General features: G+C 33.6%; 1 protein-coding gene across 1 annotated transcript in view; it reads right to left on the reverse strand.

Annotated features, from left to right (window-relative positions):
- LOC105093958 (sodium/hydrogen exchanger 2) overlaps positions 1 to 11,387 on the reverse strand; it is a 58,352-nt gene extending 46,965 nt beyond the window's left edge. Inside the window, exons 1-3 of the mRNA XM_010985885.1 lie at positions 11,132 to 11,387; positions 7,789 to 8,252; positions 7,024 to 7,274 (exon numbers count right to left, since the gene is read on the reverse strand). Coding sequence (XP_010984187.1) covers positions 7,024 to 7,274; positions 7,789 to 8,252; positions 11,132 to 11,387 — 971 coding nt within the window. The remainder of the gene's footprint in view (positions 1 to 7,023; positions 7,275 to 7,788; positions 8,253 to 11,131) is intronic.
- Between the last annotated feature and the right edge of the window lie 272 nt (positions 11,388 to 11,659).

The raw sequence follows: 11,659 nt of genomic DNA on the forward strand, positions 1-11,659 counted from the left end.
TACTGTGTGCAAGTCTCGGTACAGATTTTGCTTCTCATATCATTCTTAGCAAAAAGTACTGGTTCTTTCCTGAGAACATTGTTGGCATTGTAATTTCAAAACTGAGCAAGCTGGGTAGGCCAGAGAAGTTTTGCTGAAGACATATCCAACAAAACTTATTTTATCCTGGTTTTAGAAATTTTGAATTAAAACAGTGAAGTTGGTAAGCAGGGACATCTTTGTGATTCCCTATTTAATTGTTTGCTCTAATATCAGTAATTAAACATACAAGTATTACTTCAGTTACTCCATAAGACTAAGATGTATAGGCTTGATAAGTTGCAAAAGAAATAGAAAGAAAATATCATTTGAAATAAACTATGATTCTATTTGGTATCTTTCAGGAATAGTCTCAGACTAATAGTGTCAATCATGAAAATAAAATATGGACTGTAGTTAAAATATTTTATTTTATTTATGTACATATTTTGAGCTAGAACTTTGCTTTAAATTTAAGTTTAGAATTTAAAGTGTCCAACTAGGCTAGAAAATAAATAGAAGGTACTTATCTGGAATCTATAGATAATAAAGATCACAGCTGCCAACTAAAGCCATCTGTGTGTCAGTGAGAAAAAAGACAAACTCTTTCCAAAAGTGAAAGAGAACTATGCTTCACAAGCACATAGTTTTATCATTTGAACTAACAAAGGGGAACTTCTACTAGATTCCAACAGCTTTGAAAGTGCAGCAAAGTTATAATATAATATATATATTTCATTATATAGGGCATTTTTTTCCTATGATGATACTTTCTTGGATAAAGCATTATTATATTGCAAAACAGATGATTTATGAAATTACCAACTAGTACAGTTCAAACTCATTATAGAACTGGAAGCTTAAGCTAAAGTATTCTTAAATTCTAATGCCTTAGCTTTGTAGTTCACTTCAAATACACAAAAATAACTTTAGAATATATTTCTGGTACCACAAAAATAGTATCTGTCACTATATAGAATCATTTCTGAATCCTCATGTTCTGTAAGTGCCTCTTTTTACAAAATTTAGAAAGTTTTTTTAAATGACATAGTGAAGAAAATGGTTTGTAAAAAGAATATCCTTTGGTTATTTTAGCTATAATTAGAAGCTCATTTTTTATTAGAATGTAAAATAATTTTGTTCAAGCTCCTGAATAGAAATCACAAACAAGCTAATTTTACAAATAGTTTCTGTAGAGACCATAACCCTTTATCTAAGAATGATTGTAAGATGAGAAATGAATATAAGATGAGAACTGGCCTGCTACTTTCTGCAATGTAATTTTGATATAATACTATCTACAGAGTCAGCAAAGGGTACACTTTATTAATTGTATATGAAAATTATACCACAAGAATAGTTGTTCCTCTGTTTCTTCTGCCAAAACGTGGTATCAATCTGATATTTAATAACACTGCTTACTATTTTTTGAGATTCTCCAAAACAATATTAGGTAGTCATAGCCATCTGACCCAACCACAGTTAATTAAAACACCTTGTTCTCCTACCTATGCTCATAGGCAACAACAATAAACAGTTTTCTGAATGAAATACAGATGAATTTGAAGCTTGCAGAAGCAAACTCATCATTGTCAAGTTGTAAAAAAATGTACCAAAATATAATGGTGATAAAATATATATTATCAGATTTCTAAATAGAAGTCTAGCCTTGGACATTAATCTCAGAATTATTAACAATTGTTCATTTATAATACAAAGATATATAAATATAATTTAATTTTTGTCATAATAAAATTTAATCTTAAACTTAAATTTTATATTATAGCAATTGGTGCTGCTGATGGGTGCATTTTTTTTAACCAAAATATGTCCAAAGTAGGAGGCAATATAATAAAACTTATTATAAAATATCAGCAAATATGTACTTATTGACTTCAGAAACAATGAATTATTGAAAAGGCACAAAAATGAGTTCTATAATGGATGCAATATACCACTGTTAAAAGCACTTATCATTAAGATTGGATGCCGTATGCTTTTAGGCTGAAAATAGTGTTCAATCTCACAATTCTACCAATAGATTTTTAATTACTTTTCACACAGTAAAGTCGCTTCCCCATTTCCCCCACAAAAAAACAAAAATCAACAATGACATTGACCATTTCTGAGAACCAGTAATCCTTCAGGTAGAACCTGATTTATACACAGCTCATTTCTTAAAAACTAACTAATGACTGACTGAGTTTAGGTGTTTTGTGTACATTTTTCAAATTATTGTAGAATAAAAGAAAATGAAAGGAAGAGAAATTTTTCCCAAAGTAACATTGTGACTCTGATTATATGTTTGTTTTGTATTTAACACAGTGATTCAATCAATGAATAACTACAGAATTACTACAATTTACTTTTTATATTTAAATAGCCAATCAGTTAATACATTATTTCATTTTATTAGCCACAATTATTCTGTGAAGCAGATATTATCTACCTCTAACAGCTAAAAAATAACTGAAGCTCAGACAGTTTTGGAGGAAGCTTTCTATCTCCATCACCAAAAAAAGTTAAATTTTTAATTATTCAAATGTATTTTATATTTAAAATCTGTGACTTGACTGTTAGTTGAATTATCACTGTATTCACTTTAATTACAGGTTAAAATATCATCATTACCAAATCTGGTTTGGTCATTTAGGTGACCTAAGTATCAGTGTTCCACTTATTAATCCAAGGTTTTCAACCTAATTAATTTTCCAATACTACAATGTCTTAGAAAAGGATTCTCTCAAATATTTCAAATCATGCTTGTTCTTTTCTTTTTCAATTGCATTCAAAATAATTGTACTTTAGGTAAGACAAAATTTCACACATAAACACAAAGTTTATACTGGTATATTATATATAATTTTTAAAGGTTTTATGCAAAAACTTTTAAATACAAAAATGCACCTACAGCCTTAGCCTAAGATAGTCTGAATTATTAATCATTTAATGATTTTGTTAAACTGTTTCTATAGAAATTAAGGGAAGATCTGTCTTCACTACCTTTGACAGTCAAAAGAAACAAGATTGTCAGATATAACCTGAAGGATACTTGTAATCCTAAACCAAAATAAAACATCTTAGAGTTATAAGAAAATTAAGAATCAGAACATTTTTAGAGAAAGCAAGTAGTTTTGACAATATTGTTTCCTTTGACCCATTCTTTCAATACTCAACACAGACATGGCAATACTCTCCACATTGCCAAGTTCTTTAAAAATCCAGGGTGCTCAAAAGAAGGAAGCCACCTAAAAGATACTAAATTAAAAACTTTGGAAAATGCTCTAGATTAGGAAAATTAAATTTAAATTGCCATATTCAATTCATTTGTTGGCCTTTTTTTTAACATGTCTTTCATTAATAGGTAACATGAACAATGAAAATCAAAGACAATTTAAAGCACAAACTACATCTTCCAAAAAATTAAAATGCAATCACCCAGGCCCTTGCTTTCAGTCTAAAACATTTTATTTAAAACAGACTAATATCAACCACTATACGGTGACATTTATCATTTACAGTAAATCCTTTTAGAAATTAGAGTAACAAAGTCAAACGGCATTACTTCTGTAGAAGTTAAAAATCAACCCTTTCTAAAAGTCCAGGACCAGATGGCTTAACCACAAAATTCTACCAAACATACAAAGAAGAACTCATACTAGTCCTTCTCAAACTCTTTCAGAAGATTGAAAAGGAGGGAATACTCCCATACTCATTCTATGAAGCCACCATCACCCTGATACCAAAACGAGACAAAGACACTACCAAAGGAGAGAATTATAGACTAATATCACTGATGAACATAGATGCAAAAATCCTTACCAAAATATTAGCAAATAGAATCCAACAACACATAAAAAAGATTATACATTATGATCAAGTGGGGTTCATCCCAGGAACACAAGGCTTGTTCAACATATGCAAATCAATCAATGTAATATATTACATCAAGAAAAGAAAGGAAAAAAAGTGCATGATCATCTCAATAGATTCAGAAAAAGCATTTGATAAAATTCAACACACATTTATGATAAAAACTCTCACCAAAGTTGGTAAAGAGGGAACATATCTCAACATAATAAAAGCTACATATGACAAACCTACAGCCAGCATAGTATTCAACGGTGAAAAACTCAAAAGCTTCCCACTAAAATCTGGGACAAGACAAGGCTGTCCACTATCTCCACTCATATTCATCATAGTCCTGGAAGTCCTAGCCACAGCAAACAGGCAAGAGAGAGAAATAAAAGGGATCCAAATTGGAAAAGAAGAGGTAAAAGTGTCATTATATGCTGATGACATGTTACTATATATAGAAAACCCTAAAAGGTCCACACAAAAACTACTAGAGCTGATCGAAGAATTCAGCAAGGTAGCAGGTTACAAAATTAACACTCAAAAATCAGTTGCATTTTTTACACTAATGATGAATCAACAGAAAAAGAAAGTAAAGAAACAATCCCCTTTAAAATAGCACCGAAAATAATAAAATACCTAGGAATAAATCTAACCAAGGAGGTGAAAGACTTATACATGGAGAACTATAAAACATTGATTAAGGAAATTAAAGAAGACATTAAAAAATGGAAAGATATCCCATGCTCCTGGATTGGAAGAATCAATATTGTTAAAATGGTCATACTGCCCAAGGCAATCTACAAATTTTATGTAATCCCTATCAAATTAACTAGGACATATTTCACGAAACTACAACAATTGATAATAAAATTTATATGGAACCACAAAAGACCTAGAACTGCCGAAGCAGTACTGAAGAAAAAGAGAGAGGCTTGAGGAATAACTCTCCCAGACTTCAGACAATACTATAGAGCTACATGGTATTGGTATAAACACAGACATATGGAACAATGGAACAGAATAGAGAGTCCAGAAATGAACCCCACAACCTTTTGGTCAACTAATCTTCAACAAAGGAGGCAAGAATATACAATGGGATAAAGACAGTCCCTTCAGAAAATGGTGTTGGGATAACTGTACAGCAGCATGTAAATCAATGAAGCTAGAATACTCCCTCACACCATACACAAAAATAAACTGAAAATGGAACAAAGACTTAAACATAAGATACAATAAACCTCGTAGAAGAAAATATAGGCAAAACATTATCTCACATACATCTCAGAAATGTTCGCCTAGGGCAGTCTACGAAAACAATAGAAATAAAAGCAAGAATATACAAATGGGACCTAATGAAACTTACAAGCTTCTGCACAGCAAAGGAAACCATAAGTAAAACAAAACAACAACCTATGGAATGGGAGAAAAGTTTTCCAAATGATGAAACTGACAAAGGCTTGATCTCCAGAATATATAATCAGCTCACAAGACTTAATAAGAAAAAAACAAACAACCCAATCCAAAAATGGACAGAAGACCAAAACAAGCAATTCTCCAAGGAAGAAATACAAATGACCAATAGGCACATGAAAAAATGTTCAATATCACTAATTTTCAGAGAAATGCACATCAAAACTACAATGAGGTATCACCTCACACCAGTCAGAATGGCCATCATTCAAGAGTCCACTAATGACAAATGCTGGAGAGGCTGTGGAGAAAAGGGAACCCTCCTACACTGCTGGTGGGAATGCAGTTTGGTGCAGCCACTGTGGAATACAGTATGGAGATTCCTCAAAAGACTAGGAATAGACTTACCATATGACCCAGTTATCCCGCTCCTGGGCATATATTCAGAAGGAACCCTACTTCAAAAATACACCTGCACCCCAATATACATAGCAGCACTGTTTACAATAGCCAAGACATGGAAACAGCCTAAATGTCCATCACCAGATGACTGGATAAAGAAGTGGTATATTTATACGATGGAATATAATTCAGCCATAAAAACGACAACATAACACCATTTGCAGCAACATGGATGTCCCTGGAGAATGTCATTCTTAGTGAAGTAAAGCAGAAAGAGAAAGAAAAATACCATATGAGATCGCTCATATGTGGAATTAAAAAAAAAAAAAAGAATATTAGTACAAAACAGAAACAGACTCATAGACATAGATTTCAAACTTGTGGTTGCCAAGGGGTGAGGGGTGGGAAGGGACAGACTGGGATTTCAAAATTTGTAAATACTGACACTTATATGCCAAATAGATGAACAAGATTATACTGTATAGCACAGGGAAATATATAAGATCTTGTGGTAGCCCACAGTGAAAAAAAATGTGACAATGAATATATGTATGTTCATGTATAACTGAAAAATTATGCTCTACACTGGAATTTGACACAACATTGTAAAATGACTATAACTCAATAAAAATGTTTTTAAAAAATCAACCTTTTCTTTTTTATTTTTAAGTTTTTGGAAAACATGCAACATTTGAAAAAATGCATTCCATTACTTTTAAAAACACAAAATGGGATGATCTGTTTACACCCTAGTACAAAAGTGTTTAGATGTTAATATTCACCATATGGTTATTTAGTGTTACAAGCTTATTATTAGATATGAGGTATTATCATCACTGGTTAAATATCAGTGGTGGATAAAAGAAAAACATAACATGCCCTATGATTTACAAAATAAGTTATAATATTACTTAACTGCCATGACAGAAAGTTCATCTATACAAGAGTTAATGCCAAGTTTATTTATATGGTGTCATTTAATTACCACTATAATATGACTAGGATCAGATACTATTAGGGGAATGATTTTCCCTATGCCATGCCAAATTCTCACCACTTTTGTTATGCAATAAAGTCATACTGTCCCGTACCCTCAATATAGGCAAGTTAGTTGGGATATAGCCATTTAATCTCTACTGGAAGCGCAAGAACTTGACCACAATAATATGCAGTGCTATGACTAAGTGCCTATTAGAGGCAACAGGAAATCCTAGAACATAAAGGGAGGGTCCTCCTCCCATATCTAGGAAATGCAATTTCTTAGACTTCTAGTGGAAAATCAGACTCAATTCCTATGAGAAATTGTATAAATTAAAGACTTGTCCAGATACTTACGCCACAATCCCTGAGAGATGGAACATTTCAGCTGTCAGGTAGGAGAGATAACTATATAAAAAAACAAAAAGAGGTTCAATGACCCGGATGGTCTTGGTAAAGCGCGTGGTAAAGGCAGCAACCATGCCAAACAGGAGGCCAATGAAAATGCCTCCTATTCCAACCAAGAAAAACTTTCCTATCCCAGCCAAAATATCCAAAGGTTTGATAGATGGCATTTCACAGAAAGATTTGAACAGCTTATAGAGCACCTGCATAAAAAAAAAAAAAAAGATTAGAATGAATTTATCATTCAGAAGAGTCTCAAATTATGCCCCATGTAGCCTTCTAATTTGAGGTTTTTCAACTTTGAAGTCCTTCAATTTCCCATTTCCTTCCCAAAATGAGTTCCTAGAAAGCTTCCCTTTATTAACAGATATTTCTGTAGATAATGTCAAATTATGGATTATTATGTTTGAAAATTGTCTGATGGACTGTGAATATATCCTTCATGGCTAAAATATTCTTATCTGCCATGACTAGGAAGGTTTACCCAAGTTTCCATTTAATAAACTGATAGAAGATTAATACAGTATAAAGGAAGCACTGTTATTTTTGAAAACATATTAATGGCCAGTAAATCACAGTCTCTGTTCATAAACTTATTTCTAAGACTAAATTGCTCAATTATCGTCTAAACCAGAATTCAGTTCTTATTTAAATTTCAAGGGTGATCATAAAGGAACCTATTTAATTACCTAGAAAGCTCATGCCTGGGATACTTACGACAGTAACAGCATCATTAAGGAGGGATTCTCCAAACACCAAAATATGAAGCTTTTCATTCACATGAATTTCTTCAAATACAGAGAGTACAGCCACAGGATCTACTGCAGCAATCAAACTACCAAACCAAAGGTTATGGAGCAATGGCACATCTTGAAGGTTGAAGTACTTCACCTGACATATGCCATAGAGGGAAAGGCCTATCCCAAATGCATTCCAGATGGTTCCAACTACAGCGTACAACAGAATTGTCCCTATGTTTTCAAAAAATGGCCGACTGGGCATAAAATACCCTGCATCAAGGACTATTGGTGGAAGTAAATACAAGAAAAATATATCACTGTTCATAACTGGTGGGGATTTGTCATTTAAACTGTAAATTAGTCCTCCCATGATGAGACCTACAAATATCAAGAGGCAGCTTTCAGGTACAACTGTGGGTATCTTATTATAGAGGTGAAATCCTAGAAAAGAAAAAAAGATAGAGTATTATAACATCTTCATTATCACTCATCTCTGTATGTCAGCCGTTCGAGTCTATGATTCCAGAAAATAGCTTCTCAGTCATTTAACATTTAAATAATAACTTAATAAAGATGAATATGCATGAGTGGAGGCATTTTTCTTTATAATGGAAAAATATTTACTAATTGAATGAAACTATTCACCGTAAACAACAATAAGATTATTTATGTGCCCACTGAATCATTTTCAAATGTGAGAACATATTTTAAAATGGAAACCATGCATTTATCATCTGGCAATATTCTTCTGCTCTTGTCATGATCATAATGATACACATCAGACACTTTAAGAATATAGAAATCAGAAACATAATTTAAACATCTGCTTTGAATAATAAGAGTTGAAAAGGGCTTTAGTAATCATAACTAATTCTTCATTGATAAGGGATCATGATTATTTATAAGGAAATTGAGACCAAAGAAACAAAGTAACTTTTCATGGCTATATGTTAAGTATGTGGCAGTTGGGAAGACAACCCAGCCGGGCCTCCTGACTTTTAGCTCAATGTTCCTATAATTACCTCAAACTGTCACTTGGTCTGATTGACAAATGTGGGCTTACATTAATGCATACAACTGAATCATCAAAATAAAATTCCAATCATAAAATTTATTTTTTTCTCATAGAATTATATGAGTCTTTCATCCCATGAAGGGAAATGCACCAATTCTAAAAACCCACATGGCAGCAGTCCTCTGTTTTATCCTGTATTCTTTTACTTTTGCCTACATTATGTCACATCATCATGCCCTAGCTTACATAATGCCTATAGATAGTGACTCTAATTATCATCAATACTCTCTGCTTTAGAAAGGACCTTAATAATCTTTCAAGCTAATCAATCCTCTTCCTCTCTACCCCAGCCCCCACCAGTACACTGCTGAGATCCCTTTCTAATATACTTGTTAATTAATTTGACTATAACTTTCTCAAGGATTGAGGCTAGTTTTTTACATTAATCCCCTAGCACATTGCTAGCACAAAGAAATAGCTCAATAGATACTTATCAAATAAATAATAAATACATTTTTAGAAAAGAAAGTCAGCTGGCTTCTAAGCTAGACTTTATTTTTTAATAGTTTCAAAAGTGCCTTCACATATGTTCTTGTATTTGATTCTCTCATCACACCAACACAGTGATGTAAATACTGTTATTCCTATATTTGAAATGATAAATATGAGGCCAAAGAATCACTTCACTCCTCTAACACATACTTATTGACCGCTTATTTGCAGGCACTGACTTCTAAACTTGAGCAAATATTAAACAGCTCAAAGCAATCTTATCTTTTCATTAAACCATGCTGCTTCCCTCTTTATCCTCTATACAGCCATTTATTTCCTCTAGGCCTTGAAATAATTTGAAAACTCCTCATAGGAAAAATGGGGTCTTATCTCTGTAGCCCATGGGCCCAATATAATGCTCCATACATGAAATGTGCTCAAAAAATATTTTCTGAATGAATGAATGAATGAAAGCTAACAAGGAAGTTTTTTTGTTTGTTTGTTTTTAAACTTACATTCTCTTACTAAGGTTATGGTAAAAAAAAATTATCTGTCAGTGATGGCTCAATGAAGTCCTACTTAAACAAATGGCAACAGATGACCTATTGGGAAGATTCTTTGCCCTATGATCCAGAAGTTAACATTTAATTAGACTATTTATTAAATCAACATATCTAGTACTGCAAAAAATAGTTTAAAGAAACTCTTAACTATATAGAAGTGCTAGTTATTATCATCCAAGACAGAATATATCTCTAATCAAAGAGGTATGAGACTAGCATTCTAAGCTCTGGTTTGTGAACTTCACAAAGCATCTTCTCTCCCTGGGCCTCAGATTTCCTATCTATAAAATGAAAGGGTTGGATAAAAATGGTCTCTAATGGTTTACCAAGCTCTGATAATCTATCATGCTATAAATCTGTGGATTTTGTGTATCATCGTTAAATATTACATTTCATAAATGGTAATGCTTTGGTATCTATAAAGTCACTTAAATAAAACTTTGAAATGCTGAACATGATTTATTTTAAGAATAAATTCATTTTAAAATAACAAAATTCTACAGCTTGTTTCATGTTTTCCTGGCATTGTTCTCAGTTGTGAACCTACAAATAAATGGTAACTCAATCATGAATACTTAGAACTCTTAAAGGTTCTCATAATTTTAATATCACCATAGCAAAGGTTTGATAAATTATTAAAGAACATAGGAGGAATATACTGAGAATAAATCTCCTTAGGAGAACCATAACACTAGTAATTCAGGGTGTTCACAAAGGTGAAATAAAGCACAATGGCTCTTCTTTTCTTGCTGGATTTATTCTTAGTTTGTGTTTCCCCTTCAATTCTGAGTGGTGGCCAAAAGACCTACCTTTTAACAAATAGGAAATAAGTTTGTCCCATTTTTTGCACTACCTGGCAACTATAACAAGGATCCTGTGAGGAAAAACAAGTCATCTAAAGACTTAGATTAGTCAGAATCAATCAAGATTTCTCTGTTCTCTCTTTTAAAGTTATGCCTTGTCTACTTAACCCTTGAACAGCTGGGACCCTCTCCAGTCTAAGTTCCTGTGCTCAGTCTATTCTTGTCTCCTTCTGCTGGGAGACCACCAATATTTGAACATAATCCCTGCAAGAGGGTTGGCGCTATGAAGAGAAAGGTCCTTTTAGCAGAGATCAGGTGGCAAATATTATAGTTTGCTTTTCTTGGGTTTATTAAGAAAAGGGTGCCTATCTTTACATCTGGAAAAGCCCTGAAAGCTCCCCCTGTTAGGCAACTCCCTGGGAAAGCCTTGGGAAATTCCTCACTTACCTATCTTTGCCAGAGATGCTAACATAATCCAGAGTGTGATCTCAAAAGGAACCTGCACATGCTGGTAATCCAGAGAGAAAAGGAGTGTGTGAGCAGACACCTCTGAGCCATTATCCTGTGTTCTTTTGGGTCGCCAGCTGCCATTGTCTGCTCTCAGGTCCCAGTAGTGCAGTATGCTATCACCAGAGGTTCCCAGAAGCTGGGAGCAGAGCTGCCCCAGCAGCAGAGGTAACAGGAGCCCCAGCCTGAGGGCCATCATCAGCTTTGCCAGCTGTGCTTGCTAAAGTACTTAATCTCTTCCCCAGCTGCATCTGCTCACAAATGCAGTTTGCTGTCCTTGACCCTTAGTCCTGCTGGCTAGCATTTAATGCATCAGTGAAATTTCCAGCAGCCCCCTGGAGTCCCAAAAGAGAAATGCTGGACTGTTATGCCCTGGAATGAAATTAGAGCCAGCCCAAGCCAGCAAAGGGAGGAAGCTGGGACAAATTCATTGATTGACATAGAAAGGGATTTTTACCCCGAGTCCTA

This window comes from Camelus dromedarius, chromosome X (assembly GCF_036321535.1).
Source record: "Camelus dromedarius isolate mCamDro1 chromosome X, mCamDro1.pat, whole genome shotgun sequence".
Classification (NCBI taxonomy): Eukaryota; Metazoa; Chordata; class Mammalia; order Artiodactyla; family Camelidae; genus Camelus; species Camelus dromedarius.